Source organism: Pteronotus mesoamericanus, unplaced genomic scaffold, assembly GCF_021234165.1.
Source record: "Pteronotus mesoamericanus isolate MK-2021 breed Mesoamerican mustached bat unplaced genomic scaffold, CSHL_Meso_final scaffold_232, whole genome shotgun sequence".
NCBI lineage: Eukaryota > Metazoa > Chordata > Mammalia > Chiroptera > Mormoopidae > Pteronotus > Pteronotus mesoamericanus.
The window spans coordinates 10,996,182-11,014,251 of NW_026555311.1; the positions used below are offsets into that span (position 1 = coordinate 10,996,182).

General features: G+C 37.7%; 1 protein-coding gene across 4 annotated transcripts in view; it reads left to right on the forward strand.

Moving 5' to 3' along the window:
* The first annotated feature begins 395 nt into the window (after positions 1-395).
* UBE2D3 (ubiquitin conjugating enzyme E2 D3) overlaps positions 396-18,070 on the forward strand; it is a 28,447-nt gene continuing 10,772 nt past the window's right edge. For 2 of the 4 annotated variants that reach the window (XM_054591673.1, XM_054591676.1), the window contains exons 1-4: positions 867-1,017; positions 1,793-1,947; positions 14,480-14,543; positions 14,630-14,661. In XM_054591673.1, coding sequence (XP_054447648.1) covers positions 1,924-1,947; positions 14,480-14,543; positions 14,630-14,661 — 120 coding nt within the window. In that variant the 5' untranslated portion in view covers positions 867-1,017; positions 1,793-1,923. Of the gene's footprint in view, positions 496-866; positions 1,078-1,792; positions 1,948-14,479; positions 14,544-14,629; positions 14,662-18,070 lie in introns of those variants that run through there. The other 2 variants (XM_054591674.1, XM_054591675.1) reach the window with 2 other exon arrangements.

Genomic DNA, 18,070 nt, shown 5'->3' on the forward strand with positions numbered 1-18,070 from the left:
CTAGATTTCGGCTGGGGAGAGCGCCGATCGGCGGCCCGCTAGGTTGTATTTTAAATGCTGATTCTCATTTTGAGGGACACCTCCCTGCGGTTAACCGACCCAAACCGGCAGGACATTAAACATCTCTCACCTGCTTCACCGGAAACTTCAAAACCCGGGACATCCTGGCCTAAAAGTATCTAGTAATTAGACCAGGGCACCTCCCACCGCACATTCCTGATTGGGCGCGTGAGAGGGATGTGTCGGCGCGGCTCATACAAGGCCGGGGAATTCCATTTCCTCTCCCTCCCACCAGAATAAGCATTCAGAGGCGGGGCTTCCACGGTGACGACCCGCTCCAGCTCCAGCCGGTGCCGCTTTGCATCTCGCGAGAGTTTGTGGGTTTGTAGGCGGGGCCCCATAGGGAAGAGCGCACAAAACTGCTCTTAAGTCATTGCAGATCTACAGCTCCTGTAAGCCAGCCACGAGGTTATCGCGAGACCGCCTCAATACCAAGTGAGGAAATTGGGGTAGACGCTGCTGGGAGGGGCGTGGGGCTGTACCGCGCAGCAGCCGTTTCCATTACCTTCCTCCCATGGTTTCCTTCCGGTTCTCGATGCTTCTCTGAGTCTGAGGGTTTCCGCTGTCCGTCTACCCTTCCCCCCGCAGCTCATGACCCGCCTCTGGCTCCCGCCCTCCCAGTCCAACCTCCGATCTGTTTAATAACAAAGTACTGTTCTAAAAAGAAGGAAACGTGGGTAGCACAGACACTCGGCCCTGGACGGGGGATGTACACCGTCTCCCAGCTCCCTTAGAGTCATTCTGTGCTCGCGACGGCGGCGTTGGCGGACTGATACGCAGCGGTGAAGAGGCAGGAGGAGGGGGGAGGGGCGGAGCGTGGCAGCTGGCAGTAGTTCCGTCAGAGCGGACATCTTGTGGCTGTGTCGTGCGCGTGAGCCCCCGTAGGGCCGGGGAGGCACCAGCTGCCGCGCGGGGAGGAGGCCGAGGCCGCAGCTTGAGGGAGGCCCCGGCCCCTCAGTACGCGTGGGTGTGGACGGCTAGGGGAAGGGAAGGGAGGCTGGCCCACTGGCCGGCTGGGTAAGAGGGGAAACAGGCCTGGGGTGGCCTGAGTGACCAGCCTGTTGGGTGGAGTAGGGTGGGAACGCTTGAGAAGCTGGGGCCTCTCCTGTTAAGGGGGAGGGGGAATGGGCGCGTTCTCGCGCCTAAGCCGGAGCCTCTAGGGCCGCACGGGCGCGTGGTGGCTGTAGCTAGGCCGGCGAGAGCGCGCGCGGGGGCGCGCTGGAAGGCGGAGTGTACGGTAGCGTCAGGGGCGACACAGAATAGCTCTAGCTGCGGGGACAGCAGCACATATCAAACCTCTTTTTATTTCCTTTCCTTTCCCTGTCGCACCTTGGAATAGAAACTGAAAGAAGCCCGGCGTCCGTAGCCTCCCGTTTCCCCCTCCCCCCTAGCCTTTCTTTGCCCTAGTGACGCCGGCATAGCGCCGACTAGGCCCCGGCTCCTCCTCTGCTGGGCTCTGGACCCTGCCCCGCACCCACCCCTTTCTCCTACGCCTCTTCCTCTCCCACCCTGGTCTCTTCCTTTCGAGAGGCCGGGAAGTCAGACTTGTAGCCACCCCTCCGCTCTTCCCGTCACTCGCCCCTTCTTCGGGCCGAAGCACGGCATAGAGGCTGTTGGTGGCCTTGCCACGCCACCCCACCCACTCCGGATCCCCGCCGTTTTGAGGGACCTGGATTCATCGGGGTCTCTCCGGGGCCTGTACGAGTGCTGATCTGCTCCGTTTTTGCAAAAGGCGCCAGTGCCTGGCAGAGCCGGTGTGAGACGAAGAGACAGTCCTTCCCTGCCGCCGGGATAATCAAGAGTTTTGGCCGGACCTTTGAGCACAGACCGGGATAGTGAGGAGCCAGACGCAAAGCACAGACTATGGCGCTGAAACGGATTAATAAGGTAACCCACAGAGCCTTAGGGGATGGGGTCGTGGGAGGAAAGGAAGACTCAGGCCTGGAGGAAGCGTGGGGGCGGGGGAAGTGTAATTATGAAAATATCCTTCCTTGGGTCATTCTTACTTTGGGGGATGGGAAATGCGGATACACTTCATTAAATGAGGTTTAAAGTTAGTGAACATTTGTGAAACAAGTGGGATATCTTTAGTATGTTTCAGTGAAAGCGCTGCAAATTTGGGGCTGGGAAGAATGGTTTCAAGCCCCTCGGTTCTGCTTCTGAGGGTTACAGTCCCGTTTAGGGGTCAGAAATTGGGCAGAGACGCAGATGTCATGGCGCGTCTTATTCTCGGTGCTTGGAAACTTATTTCAGCTGTAAGATGAAGGCTCTGGGCTTTCTAGGGTGAAGGTGGGAATCTCAGCGGGGAAAAGATCCCGGAAATCGAGCGGGTCCCAGAACTTTACCAGGGGTTGGGGGTAGAAGTGTCTTGCCACCCAAAGAGTAGTGAGTGAGTCTAGTCAAAAACTCGCGATCACTCTGGGCAAGTTCCACAAGAATAAATGGTGCTGGGAGGAGTGGGCTGACACAGTGTTGCCACTTCCTATGGTTCAGGCGATTCACGCGAAGCTGTTTATCTGAAGCGCACGGGGGAACTGATGTAAAAGCCTTCTGGAAGCTCCCTTTCTTTTTCAGCTAGGGGGGCGGGGGAGGGGGGAGACGGTGTGATCCAGTAAGCTAAGGTTAGGTGTGCCTATTTTTGCTTCAGTCCATTTAATAGCACCCTCTGGGAAGATTGTTTTGCTACTTAAAACGTGGTTTGATACTAACTTGTCGATCTCAGTTGAAAAAACAAATAGGGTATTTCAAGGCTTGGAGTGAGCGGAACCTCCACCGCCGGTGGTTTAGTCTCATTTTCTTGCTCTAACTTCTATCCCGCATTTTAAGATGGCGGCTGCTTTTACTGGTTCAGGCTCTTTCCGGCATCTCCTTTTGTAATAATATGAAATAATAATCTTTGTTAAATGCTAACTTTTACACTAGGTTGTACACTACTCTAAGACCTCCACCTCAATACTTAGCTATAGTCAAACTCAGACCGTATTTCCCTTTTTTGTGACTTGTGTATGTGTAGTGTGTTGGTTCTTGCACAATCGTAGAGGGTGGAGTATTTACAGCTAACTTGAAAAAAATGTAATGGAATAAATTCAGGCTTACTAAAACTAGGAGACGGGAGGTTGTAGGTTAGAATCTTTGGTTTGATAGGTTACTTTTTTAGAAAAAGAATTCTACGTGGAAGGAGATGGGAGGTCTTCGCTTTGCTTAGACCTGATATTGCTTTAAGTGTGACTTGGTTGTTTATTTGGCGGAGGTGGTCTACTTGAAGATGATGGTTTACCTTCTAATTTAGATTATCACTCCATGTATTGATGCTGAAATCGTTGATTTTGTTAGGGCCTTCTTTGCATTGTCATTGTGGGTTTATGTAAATATAAACTTGTCTTTGTATATTTGAGAAAATGGAAAAGAAGAGGAAGAAAAATTAGGAATTAAGACTTAGAAATTACTTAATCACTCCTTTTTTTGGACCCCTTTGAAGTCCAGCAACACATTGGAGAAGCATAGTTAGATATTTTACAGCATAGTTAATACAAAGAACATAATATTCAGTACAAATAGAAACCATTTTAATCTTTGGGAATCTAGGCCACTAAAATGTGGAATAATTTCAAATCCATAGCTTTTTATACATGTGGAACAGAACACTTTAAAGGAAGGTCTCATTGATTTTTTTTCTTTTGCAGGTGATAACCAGCTGCTGTGACACCACTTGTAATAATTTAAAAGCTCTAGAGAGGCAGTATAATGGTTAAGAATGTGAACTTCAGAGCAGAAATGCTCAAGTTAGAATTCTAGAACTGGGCTAGTTATCTTGTGTGTGCTTCTATAAAATGAGTATTTGTTTTGTATGAACAATAAATAGTTGAGTGTCTCGTGTGTGGCAGGCACTGAGGATGCAGTAGTTGAGCAAAACAAATTTTAGAATTCTAGTGCAGTGTTCTTGTTTTAGATTAATGTGTGGTTTTGAATAGACCCCAGGCACATGACACTCAGATTATTATTACTACCATTTTAATATCACTTTAATTTTTAAAACTTTTATTAAAGAACTTTCTAGTCTAATACTCTGTTAACACTTGATTGCCTTGTGTTTTGAAGATTTGTATAATACAGAAACTTGACATGACACTTTATACATTAGAAAAATCAGTGGTATTTTTGTGATTTTTTTTTTAATTTAATCTATAGAAAAGTTCTGACATGTATGTGGTTTGATCTTCAGCACTTGCTGTCAGAATCACACAGTGAACCAAAGTTATTTTTTAAAACAAATCCCAGATCCCGAAAAAGAATTTTAGCAAGTAGGCAACTGTTGGGAGAGGGCACACCTCTATTCTCCAAATTTGAAGTCAAGTAAGCATTACTGGTATTATTATGGTATTTCTTGTGTCATGTGCCTGTTTATTTTGAATTCCTCTCTGAAACCCTCCAATTACAAATATTAAGATACAATTATTTTTAATGAAGTGCTTATTGTTAGACTGTCTACCCATTGGTAGTTCATTTGATCCAGCCTTTGAATTTGTTTTGTTCTAAAGCTTATGCTCTTGCAGTTTTTTTGTTAGAATATTTCTTAGACCAAGCAGCCTTATCAGACAGTTTATTCTGTGTGTGGGTTTTTTTTTTCTATATTTATTTAGACCAGCTGTAGTATGGTCTAATGAGGCAATTTATTAAACAACAGAATCAAGACTGGGAACTCCCAAGTTGATTGGAGGTATTTGGGAGCCATAGCAATTTTACTACTACCATTAAGCAAAATAATTTACAGTGCATGTGTTTTGGGAAAGTTTAGAGAACTTCGTGTTATATAGAACACAATGTGAAGCAAGCCTGAAAGCATAGCTTATGCTTTGAGTGTTCACAGCATATCAGAACTGTTTGAAACACTTGTGTTAAATCATTTAAGCTTTTGACAAAGGAAGCAGGTACTATTACTGTTCCCATTTTTATATTAGACATCTGAGACACGGAGATTTAAAAAACAAACAACACAGTCTTACCAGAATTGGGATTATTAGAACCTAGGCTGTCTGGCTCCACAGGGTGTCCTCTTAATCACTACATTGTAATGTCATCCTTTAGGTTTTTGGTATTCAAAAAGGTTTTCTAGTGCATGTATCATTCCAATAATAGCTTGATCTTAGCATCCACTATATACTAAACACTGTTTCCAAACCTTTTATGAGTATCAACTCATTTAATCTTTACAACAACCCTGTGAGATAGATGTTCGTATCGTTCCATTTTCTACACTAGGAAACATGCACAGAGAGGCTAAGTTAATTGTCTATAGTCACAGCTGATATTTCACATCAGTCTTCCTCAGCTCAGGCTCTTAAACTCCATGCTATACTGCTATGTTGAACCATTTCATTTCCTGTTTTTTAGTTAGGTGAGTGGATGTCATTAGTTTTGGTTCCCTGAAGTGTAAGCCCTGTCTCTTCTCCCACTTAGCATTCAAATGGGATTTAACTTCACTGTAAGGTTAGAACTACTTTGTGAATTAAGTTTTTAGCTAACATGAGTATTGAAAGTACAAGTACATTTCTTTTTGCCTTGTCTCCTCAGGAACTATGGGAAGGAACTATCATATGTACCAGCTGATCACTTGGTTATCTTAAATGTCCCCAGTGAGTCTGTAGATTGGAAACTATATCTTACACGTGTTTCTTACAAGATCCTCAAGGCTTGTCGTTAGCCATTTAATTTAATTTGTAGGACAATTGTGTGAAGGGTACTAATGATGACATTGAAATTTATTTAATTTGAATAATGACGACTGATTTTTATACTGTGTGCTTTGGTTTCATCACGCTCACCGGCAGTGTTAATTCTAGATTGTTATTTATATAAATACACAGTTGAAAACTTGTGGTAGCGCTAGGGGAAAAACTTTTATTAGGTACGTCTATTGCTAGTTTGTGTTAATTCATAGGTTTAGATGTCACTGGTTATCTAATATCTAAGATGCAGTTAATTGTTGAGAATTTATGTCACAATGTTTAGCAGAGTTTTTGAAGAATATAGGTACACAGACGAGGTCTTACTAGAATTACTGAGTTATTTTTTATTGAAACAAGGCAGAATTTTGAAGTGCTCCCTAGGGGCATTTCTGGAGCTTCCCTCTGGTTGAGAACCACACACAGGGGATAATCATATAGTCAATACTTACTGAGGTTTTTCTCTGGCCCAGTAGTCTAGTCCCAGGGGATAAAAAAATAAGGAAGCCTGTCATTACCTGTGAGAATCTTTGCTTTGAGTGGCAGAAACAAGCATATAAACACATAAATAGGTGTTCACACCTCATACAACTTACCTTTAAATAGTAGTATATACCAAGTAGAAACATTTAAAAGAAATAGGTGCCTTCATTCACATACCAGATTTACACATAAAGATAGGTTCTACGTATCTTCATTGGACTACATTTTGTCATTGTTACAGTGAGGGATTTTCTTCACTAATTATACTTCCCTTCACCAAAAGAAACCAGTGTTTTGAAAATAGCAAAATTAAATTTTCATTTTTAAACTGGGAATTTTGTGTTCTTAATTTGGTTTTGCTGCTATGACAAAGATCTCATTTGGGTGCATTTAGTGAGTATTTTATTAGCACATTTACCCTGTTAGGTAAGATTTATTCTCAAAACTGTATCCATCACCCTGTTATGTGGGGAAGAGAAAAATTCAATGAACTATTTTATACTTTGCTCAGACATCTGATTTTTATCTCCACCTATACTTTCAGCATGATCTTGTATTATTCAGAGACCTCCCACCCACTTTTCACAGTTGAATTTTTTGTATTTTACCTTGTAGGCCTCACATAAATGGCTTGGTTACTTGATCATTTGCAGGATGGAATACTTGTTTACATTATTCTCAACCTTGTTAAAATTTCATCGCTAATAGTTGAATATTTTCAATCACTTTACTGCTATTCTTGTTTTTCATATCTATAAAATGCTTTATTTTCTGTCATGGATCAAAAGTTAGAACCTGAATGTCTGCTTTTATCTTTGTTCATTTAGATAATGCTACAAAAGAAGAGCTTTGAATACTCTTAAATGACTTATCTTTAATGGTGATCTAAAGAAAAGAAAATGTTGGTGTTATTCATTTAAGCCATTCTTTATAGTTTGTCTAATGAACAAGCATGCTTGTCTCACCTATAATTACAGCTAAACAGGAAGTTAGTATCTTGTCAGTGATGTAATGAGACATAGTGTGCAGTACCTACCCCTTAATCTTTAAGATAAACTTTAATGATTTCTCACAAGCAGTTACAAATTCCAAACTAAAAAGATTTTAAAGGATTTTTTCCCATTCTTATGTCTACAGTTTTATAAAATTGTTCAGATCCCAAAATCTTTTGCCAAGTTTTAATTCTTTTGAAATAACATCTGGTAACCATACGTTTCTGAGATGTTTGTTGTTTTCATCTTCCTTGCTGTTTGTATGTGCATGTGGTATGTAGAAGTTCTACAACATTAGTTTAAAAATTTTTGTTTACTTCATAGTAAACCTGATCTTTTTGCCTGATTGGACAATTGTACCGAATTTTGGCCTCTCATTGGTCTAAATATATACCCTTATGTTGCTAGGTTGTAAAGGGTCCTTGAGGGTGATTCTTAATCTCAAAATTTATTGTAAATGCATTATTGTTTTTGTTCCCATTTCATGCTTTCATCTCTCCCAGTCCTCAAGTTAGTATTTTATGTTGCTCAAAACAGGCTTAAGTTCAAGGCAAGGGCTATCTTTATAGTGCTTATTTGCATGGTCATACAATTTTTGTCTTTAAAGTTAAGTGGAAGTTTTGATAGAAATAGACTTCCGAAGAAATTTCAAGAAATTAACCTTTCAATAATGTCATGAGCTTTTAAATTTTCCCAAAAAGCAATGCTAGGAAATGATCTATACTGCTATCATTATGACCTTTGTGTGATGCAGTGCAAGGTGGATGATCCATTGGGATAACAAGTGATTGTGAAACGTGGTGGTGGTGATGATTACGGCACTTAAGGATTGGAATCCATAAACTTAGCCTTACCACCCTAATCACCTGAGTTAAAATTTTGGAGTCTTTGGGAAAATGCTAGAACTTGGACAAACTAGAATATATTATCTAGAGAGTTGTGCTTTATTAGCAAGGTTGATACTAGAAACTTTTGTTTTTTTTAAATGCTTGTTTTGGTTATGTTGATGGCTGCTGTTGAAAGTTTAGCAGATAGTTTAAATGTTGTTAGAGCCGTTAAATCTTACTAGAGGCTGATGTAAAACCTACCTGCTCAATAGCTTTATTCAAACTTTACAACTTTACAAATTTTTTTATTTTCAATTTATACCTTTTTGGAGGCAGGGATCATTGCTTATATTTCCCTATACCTTCAGGCCTTCAGTGAGAATAGAGAAGGGAAAAAAATAAAGTATTTAGCAGTGTGTTTAGACTTCTAGAGAGTCTTTTCATGTTCTCCAACAATCAACTCTCGTAGAGACCCTATGTCCCATAATGATCAAAGCAAGTGTCTTCCTCAAACTAGGTTTTCCCTATTGAGTCCCCATTCCAAAAGGAGTGGTCAGACTCATTACTGTTCAGTCACATGCCTCCCAATGAGAACACTCACTGCCTTAAGTTCTATCTGTTGGTTGCCTTTTAGAGAGATTTGCATAACTTTTTTTTTCTGATATGTCTTTTTATGCTTCTAAAGGGAAGGGAGTATATTTCCCAGTGAGGGGGAAGGCCTGAATTCTCTCACTAGCCAGGTGTGCAGGTAGTTTCAGGAGAAGCACTTAAAGGGAAGATCCCAAAAGGAGAAAATTTCCCCAAAAGAGCACACCATGGCACAGAGAGGTCTAATTTTGGAATTTTTTTTATGGCAGTACAGTTTTTAGCATTGTACCCTAATTGTATGTCCTTGAACCATATTCGTGTCCCTTCAAGGTGAGTGGAGCCTATAGCAATTACTTGTGTGTGCCAGCCTTCTCTGCCATTATTTTCATATTTCTCTGGTCTTAATAGTTGGTCAGGAGCCCACCTGAGTAATGCTGTACTCCCTGAAGGAGGAGTCAACAGAGTTTGAAGATTTTACATGTCTTACTATATGTGTGCTGTTCTTTCAGGTCTTTGCCACTGTTCCTCTCGGAAGCAAAGAGTTAATTTTATAAATTGTTTTTATCCCTAAAGCACGTAAAACTTAGGCTCTGAAGTCATTTCATAAGGTGAAAACCAAAGACAAAATTACTTACGAAAATTCTTTGAGTAGCCCCACAGGAAATTGATCTCAAGTTTAGTAAGTACAATTCCTCTTGCAGTAGAATGGATATTTTTCTCATTTGGCTTTCATTTAAAGGCCATGTAACTAAAAAAAAAACAGTTAACACTAGATTCACACTGAGTGTAGTAGTAAAGCTGGCAACTAAGAAAATGCCAGTTTTCCGTATCTTGCTCAGTCTGAGGCATTTATTTCTTAAGTAGAATGGAGCGTTGGGTCAGTTTGCCAAATGCTGTATCAGTTTCTTTAACTTAAATACATCTTTTGATGCAAGGACACTCTTGAGAAAACAGCCTTTTTGTAACCTGTCTTTAGACCTGTTTTTCAAGTTGTCTAGTAGTTAAACTATTTTGCTCTCCTCCCCATATTGAAGCTTAGCATGCCCTATACTTGACCACAATGTTTTCTTTTTCCTAGTGGAAATACGGCCTATTTTTGCAAGGTGGTTTAAGGGTAAAATGCTTTGTATTTGATACCATGTTTCATCCCCAGGAATTCAGTTAATGTTCTCTCAACCGAATTACTGCTGTAGCTTCCTAATGTGGTTTCCTACTCATCTGTATTAGTTATATAATACTATATATTACAGTAGGGATACTTATAAACATGATGGTGAGGAAGGTCTGTGATACCACACAAATTTAAATGTTTTGTCTGGGCATGTGCATTTTAGGGGATTGTGGGTCAACACTTCAGCAGATTCTTAGAAACCCTTGTTATAGATAGGATTAAGAACCAATGTTCTGAATATGTATAGTTTTATGTTACAAAATCTGAAAACCTGCAAAACAGTGCTATATGGTCTTAAGAGAGACATACTTAGTAGTAGTGTATGAAAATGGGGAAAGATGGAAGAAACCAAATTTGGGATACTGTTACCTCTTGGGGAAAGGAAACAATCTGGGGAGTACAGGAGAGATCTTCAGTTATATCTGGAGCATTTCTTAAATTTGAAGGAAGTATAGTAAAATGGTAAGCTTTACTTAATAAGCTGGATACTGAGACACATGGGTACTTTTAAGATATGACTTAATTTTAAAAATTGTAAGAATCAATTCTGGTGTGCTACACTAGTGGCTACATTAAAAAACCAAACTCTTATTTTTCTTATGCCTAAAAACTGTCAGTGACTTCCCATTGTCTTTGGGATAGTCTTAGACCTAATATTCAAGGTTCTGAAAAGATCCAGCCCTGATTAACTTCTGGGCACAACTGCACTCCCTTACGGTACCCTCTTTTGTCTCTGGTATACCAAACTACTAGCAAATTTTACAACCTGTGCTCTTTCACACTCCTGACTTTGAATGACTTTTTTTTTTTTTTTTTACTAAGAATGCTAATCTCTCCATCAGAACACAGCTCAAATATCACTGCTTTCTGTAGAGGCAAGGTTAGTGGTAGCTTTTCAGGATTCAGGATGTATTTGAATGCCTTTATTTTAAACACTTAGGTTGTTGAAATGTAATTTTTTTTTTTGTTTTTGCATTGTGCCTACTTTATATTAGCTCAGTCTGTTGGGGGAGGTATTCAGTTTTTTTATCTCTGTTTTTCAGACCTAACATGCTCGACACCAAAAAGATAGTCTCATATAAATGAGTAAATGTTTTGACGGTGAACCTTCAGCTAATAGCTAGTATTACACTTTTGATTTTAGAAATGGATTTAAATTAACATATAGTTTCTGTGAATAGATGGAAAGTTAACTCTTCACTAGACAGGCAGTAGCCCTAGGAACCAACCAGAGCAAGCTATAATCTCAGGGCCTGAAATTCCTGATCTATATGTCAAACCAGCATTTTGTTCTGTCACCCAGTGTGGCGTGTATGTCTGTGTGTGTCTGTGTGTGTGTGTTTTTAAAATTTACTGTGTAATTTCAGGTCATGTCATGTGCCTGCCAACAGCTCTAGGTCACATCCTTATAGGTCCTAATTAGAGAGGGAAGTGTTCTTTCTAGCTTTAATTTGAAAAATCTTGGGCAGGTATAATAGACAAGCTGATAAAGCCAAGTCTTGGCTTTGAATATTACTCCTTGAATATTTTCCAACTCTTTGAGCTAATCACTGAGACTGAAGGAACAAATTCTGTGATTAGCCCTGAATAAATTGTTTTTTGATGGCTGACAGATCGCATCTTGTTTTCTTGCACTATGGGCATAATGATATCATGACAGTTGTTTGTTATCTTAGAGTTGAGTGCTGGCTGATACCTGATTAAAAAAACCTGTTTTGATCCTTAAAATAACTTTATTTAGGTCACTTTTCAATGTTGAATTTAGAGTAGATTTTAGTACATAAATTAACTGGCCTGATTTTTATTTAAATCTTTGAGTGTTACTTCAGAGATGACTTGGTCATGCAAAATAAGGCATTTAGAAATTATCTGAGCGATAAAGAGCCTGCAGTTACAGGAGTAAAGAGTTGAAAATCAGTGCTTAAGTATCTGAAATTATACCTTTACTCTAAATGCCAACATATAAAGGTTTATAAATATCAGTATGCATAACTGTATAAGAAATATTTTTTAATCTTCATAATTAAAATGTAACTTTCAAGTAGGATATTGATGTAGTATTCTAGGTCAGCTTTACATATTACTGAACTTTTATTTGTAACAAAGTTGTTTAAATATCACTATAGGGTGTTTTGTTACACTAGCCATCATTAAATTGTTTTTTTATATAAAATAACTGCTGGGTATTTTCTTCAGGCATTATTAGCAAATCCATTTATTATATTCAGTACATAATTTGGGGTAAATGAGTGTAAGAAACTCACTTTAGTAATAACTGAATTCAAGTGCTTACTGTACATTTTTAGATAGAACCACGTGAAATTGTAGTTTTTGTAGTTCAAATATGGCCAAATATTAGTAATTTTGTACGACTCAAGTTAATAACAAGGTTTCTTTAAAATGCCATCAACAAATACTCCTTGAATTGCCGACCTTATGTTGTTAATGTGTAACATTATGGCAGTATAATTGCTAAGATGACTGCATCATATACAGCTAAGCATAAAGATAAATCACACATGCAGAGATTTATGTGGGTTGAGGCTTTAATATGTAGCCTCTTTATGAAGCAATTTTGAGTTTACTAAACAAGTGATTTGTGTGTTTACCCGGAAAATCTTGTCTTAGGGATGGGTGGTGTGCGAGTGGTCTCATTGTTTAATACCTAGTAGTACATCATATGCCAGGTTATGTGCCAAACTGCTTTAAATCATTCATTTTCTCAAGACTTCTGTGCAAATAGACATTTTTGGAAATGATGAAATAAGCCTAGGAAATAGTGGGTCTAAATTGGATTAAAAGTGGGACTTCAAAGTGTTATGGCATTCAAGAAGGACATAACTCAATGTCCTTATTTCACGGTGCTGTGTTTGAGCATTTGAACTGCATATGTATGTATTTGAGTTTTAGTATCATTTTTGAAAATTCACATCTTTTGTGGGAAAGAGCGAAAGGGGTGGTTTGGAATCAGGTAAGTTTTTAACCTTAAACTTTTTTGGATCCTTACATTCCTTAGGGAAAGAGGGAATTAGGCTGCATTAGCTAGGTTCTGGTTTCTGTTTTTGGTGGGCTAGTTACACCATAAACCTTGCTGTATAAGTTTTGGAACACAGGAAAACTCGATGTTCATGTAAGACTGTAAGAGGGTGTTAAAGTAGATTGCCATTATAAAGAGGTGGCTGATCATAGAATGCAAATAATTGTTGTATAAGACTTGATCTAGCCTGTGGAAAAGGTCGTTTGCTCAGTAATGGATAGTTGATTAAGTCAAGTTGCCAGTACACTTTTTTTTTAAACTCAGAAAAAGTACTTTTCAAATACATATTTCAGAATCAGTTACTATTTTGTAAGTTTTTTTAACTGAAGCATACATGGTTTCTTTTAATCCATTGTTTAATTCTGAGATAGGAGTTCTTGTAATCACTACTGATCAGAATCAAAACTATGTGGTATAAATTTTCTCCCATTCTTAAATATGTTAAACATAGGAGGGTATATTTATGTAGGTAAGTATATAGGTCTGATCAGAACTTACATCACCCTAACATTGTGAATCCTGGGATCTCTGGCTATATTGGTAACCTTTATAAGCAGTTGTGGTACGATTTTCAGAGGCAAATTATCAGGACAGTTTTTTTCCAGTTTTCTTGAGATAAAATTGACGTATAACGTTAGTTTTTGATGTACACATAATTTGATCTGTGTATGTTGTGAAATAACCACAAGAACTGTTCTTCGTGGATTTTTGTTTTAATGGAGTGAATCCAGACTGATCATTCCAGAACAATTGGCCCTTCAGTGCATTTTGATCATACCGTATGATAAAAGCAAATATTTGCTCTAGTTATTTTCCTGCAGTGTTGTATAGTCCCTGAATATTCTTAGAAGCCCATTACTATCTTGTGGGTCTATAAATTTCTATAGGATTTATATATAGAAATGTAGCTATATTATCTTAAATGTTCTTTTAAAACCCTAATAAACAAGTGTGTTTTCTTATTAATCAGTGTTTGTTATACACAAGTCATGGAAGGACTAAGTACATATTTTTTGTAAATACAAGGTCAGATGACATTGTGGAAACTGCATTAGTTGCTAAGAGAAGAATTCTACCTAAAGAGATAGATACTTCTAGAGTTGTAATTTTTATTACTCGGTATTGGGTAAAAGACAAGGTTGAGTTGAGCAAATTATATCAAACCAAAAAGTGTACCTAGCTAGCTGTGAGAAATTTTCCAAGTGGAAAATGAGGGCCTCTCAAATGGTCTGAAAACAGAGCAAATGATAAGGACCTTGAGAACTGCCTTACGTAGGTTTTTAAGCTATGAAAATATCTGATTATAATTTTTTTAATTTGTAAGAGGATAGCTCTTGCTCATGTAATAAAAATTTTCATATACATATGCATATATATATACACATATATATGTGCACTTTGTGAACCCTAGCCAAGATTGTCTTGGGTAAATAACTATACCTAGCATATCCCAGGATCTGGGGTAGGTTTACCTAAATTATTTTCTTCTTCAAATAGAATGTATTATTTATGTGAATAGTTGAATATCCCTAATAGAATGAGGTGAAAATGAACTGGAAGCCGACTGTCTTTACTTACCGTTTTCTGCCTTGGTGTAGGAACTTAGTGATTTGGCCCGTGACCCTCCAGCACAATGTTCTGCAGGTCCAGTTGGGGATGATAGTAAGTAACTTTCAAGTTGATTTTTATGGCTAATTTCATAAAAGCTTGTACATTTTAAGATAATAAGAGTTTTTCTCTTTTTTTAGTGTTTCATTGGCAAGCCACAATTATGGGACCTGTAAGTATTAAGAATTTAAAGTTTTTTGCTTTTAATTGAAAATTCAGCATCTATGTAGTTGTAATTTTTAATTTAGTGTTTAGGTTTCTTTTATTATAGCATAATTCTGTTTTGGATATGCCATAGTTATACTTTGGAAAGAAAGAGTAATTTAATGAATTACTCATTTGTTATATCCCTATTTTCTAGAGTATAGCATCTCTTACCTACCATATATCTCCACATCAATCTAGTTTTCCTTCATAGCAATATAAAGCATTGTCACAGAGCCTCCTATTATTTATGTAGCCAGTTAATTTACTAGCTCTACCATGGTGTTAATTCAAAGATCCTACTCTTTTTGGGTAATTGCCCCAAATCTAGCCTTAATGGTATTATTCTGATACTTGATATTTTTTCCCCCCCTGGAACTTTAGTTTTATACAAAATTTGAGTATCTTTAGGTAGAAAGTGATATTTTGAATACAGCAAAATTCCTTTCTATCCTGGGTAGATAAGAAACTGTATATGCTGGATAATTGAATATTCAGAATTATGGATACCATCTAAGAATTTCACAGAATTAGAACGCAGTAAAACATCCTGGGGTAAGACTGTATCTTGCACAATACTTAACTTTTTTTTTGACTTAGAAGGCACTTTCAGATTTCTATGCTAAATTATATGTGTGTCTTACTGAATTTCCTGCTTTCTTTTTTGATGGTTTAATCTCAACATAAATGACAATAATGTATTAGGTGAGATAATGGTCAATAAGTAGATGTTTATAATTCTAAAAGAAGAAATACCCTTGGAAAAGTTGGCCAGTAGATGGGTTGGATCAGCAGGTGTTTGTTTAGCAGTTCTGCTTTTGAAATTTTTAATCTTTTTTTCTATCTGCACTAATGTGAGCCGCTGTGTGCAGCCATTAAGGATACTAATGAGCGTAATTGACATGAACCCTCAATCATTAGGAAACTTAAAATCTACTGGGAGACAAGACAATTAAAAAATGGGAAATAAGTAACGTGAATACAATGCTTAATAGAAGAAATTTATGGGAAGCGAGCAGGGATGACTGAGTTAGCGTGATTATGAAATGTTATGACCTAGAGGTAGGGAGATTATGAAGCCGATTAAATCACAATTAGGAGAGGAAGTGGTATATTTAGTTTAATAATGTGAAATACATGTGGATTCTAATAAAAACTACAAAGTCAGGATTATTCATTTCCAATCTCAAGGACTATTTTTATTGCTTGAAATTTTATTTTAAAGTGCTTTTTGTCTAATTTGTTAAAAAAGTTTTTTTAATAACACATAATTCACTAGTGGCTTTACCCACCTTGGTCCATGAGGTGTATTAAAATTTGGCAATCTTTTTATTTAAAAAAAAAAAACAAAACAACTCTAACTAGATCCTCATTCCCACAAGCAGTAATAGCTTGGGATAGAGTAGCAGCAGCTTCCCTTTTTTGAGATGGGGCTTGCCTGTCATAGTTTCTACCAGATCTGCTTCATTTTGCCTACACAGAATCTGTAGGCACATAAAATTGCATCTTCTAGAATTTTTCCATTATAGATCACTAATTTTCAAGGCAAAGAATTCAATAAAATGCCTTATTATATTTGTACAAATAAAGCTCATTTTTTGATCTAGTGGGTGCTATAATTAGTTGTCAGTACTAATACACAATAGAGTTGGTAATAAAGACTTCTAATTGGATGGTGTGCATAATAAACCAACTCTTAAAAACCAGCGTGATGTTTTTCTGCCTGATTTCTGAGGCCTCACTGTATTGAACTGTTGTAAGGTACATACCCACAGTAAAATGAAAATGAAGCACAAATGAGTAGTTTATGCTAGTGATTTTCCAGAGAAGAGAAAATAAAAAATTGCTTATCGTAACAATTTTTTACCTGTCAACTTAATTTGCTTTTATTTTTCAGAAAGTATTTTTAATTTCAGATTATGGCTATTTCTTGCTAATTTTTTCAGCAACCTTTCAATATATATTAATGACTAGCAGTTTTCTCTTAAAAACAAATAATTTGGTTTTCAGAACTATTTAAACATTCCCTGATTAAAAAAAACAAAAAATACATTTTAGCCCTGGCTGGTGTGGCTCAGTGGATTGAGCGCCCCCTGCGAACCAAAGGGTCGCCAGTTCAATTCCCACTGTATAGGGCACTTGCCTGGGTTGCAGGCCAGGTACCCAATAGGAGGCATGCGAAATGCAACCACACATTGATGTTTCTCTCCCTTTTTTTCTTCCCTTCTCTAAAAATAGGAAATCTTTGAATAAATTTATTCATTCATTTATTTATTTATTTTTGTGCCACAACTGCATTTTTGCTCTGGCTTTGTTATTCCTTGAAATGTACTTATTTTCTAGGGAGGTTAATTCTTACTTTATAATTTCAAGGAGGATTCAGAGGTCTAAAAACTCATCCAAAATACCGATCTTGTGCTCTTTATAAGAAAGCACCTAATTTTAGATGCCGACTTGTAAATAGTAATGATTATCCTTACTGTGTAGTCATTGAAACATCTCATATTGTTATTTTGGCTTTTAATCACGTCTTTGTGTTAAACATTACAGTTTGTTTAGGTAAATATGACTTTATTTTGTTAGTGTGCTACCCTATGTGGGATGCAGATGTGACCCAAAACAACAGAGCCAGTGGGGTAATAACCCATAATTGCAGATTTGCTGGGAGAACAAATGGTAACAAAATTGTTTTTGCTTTGGAGTATTTCTTAGGTCAGTGAGCGTGATGACAGTGCCACAGAACTAAAGATTCCTGACTTCTAAGGAATAGAGCATCTAATTTAAGTTTTCGTAAGAGAAACTATGGAATTTTAGTGAATTATATAGTCAGAGAATGCTCTTGGTTATTAAAAGTTAGGCAAAAATGCTTGGTTTTAATAATTACATGTGCTCGCTTATTCTTTCTAAAAGTAAGATACTTTGGAAGCACAAATACTCATAAAAACTAAACCTTTGAAAGAATTGACAGAGCATTGCTGGTTAAGTGGTTATTAAACTTTAGTTGGCTTTTCAGTACTATATTAAGGGCAATTTCTATTAAGAGTTGATGTATTGAAGAGAAATGAAATCTCTTACCTATTGTTTCTAATATTTACATGCTTGATTTTTCTTTAAATGGAAATGAATCTGGCAGAAAGAAATATTTTGAAATTATTTGGAGAACCACACTGACTTCTATGATATAGCCATAGAAGAAAGTACAGGCATACCTCAAAGACATTGTGGGTTCAGTTCCAGACCACCTTAATAACGCTGAAATCACAATAAAGTGAGTTGTAATGTTTCTGCTGGTAAGAGGTCTTGGCTTCAATTTGTTTTGTTTTTTTTTTGTTTGGTTTTTTTTAAAGTAAAATGAGGTATGCCTATACCATAACTGT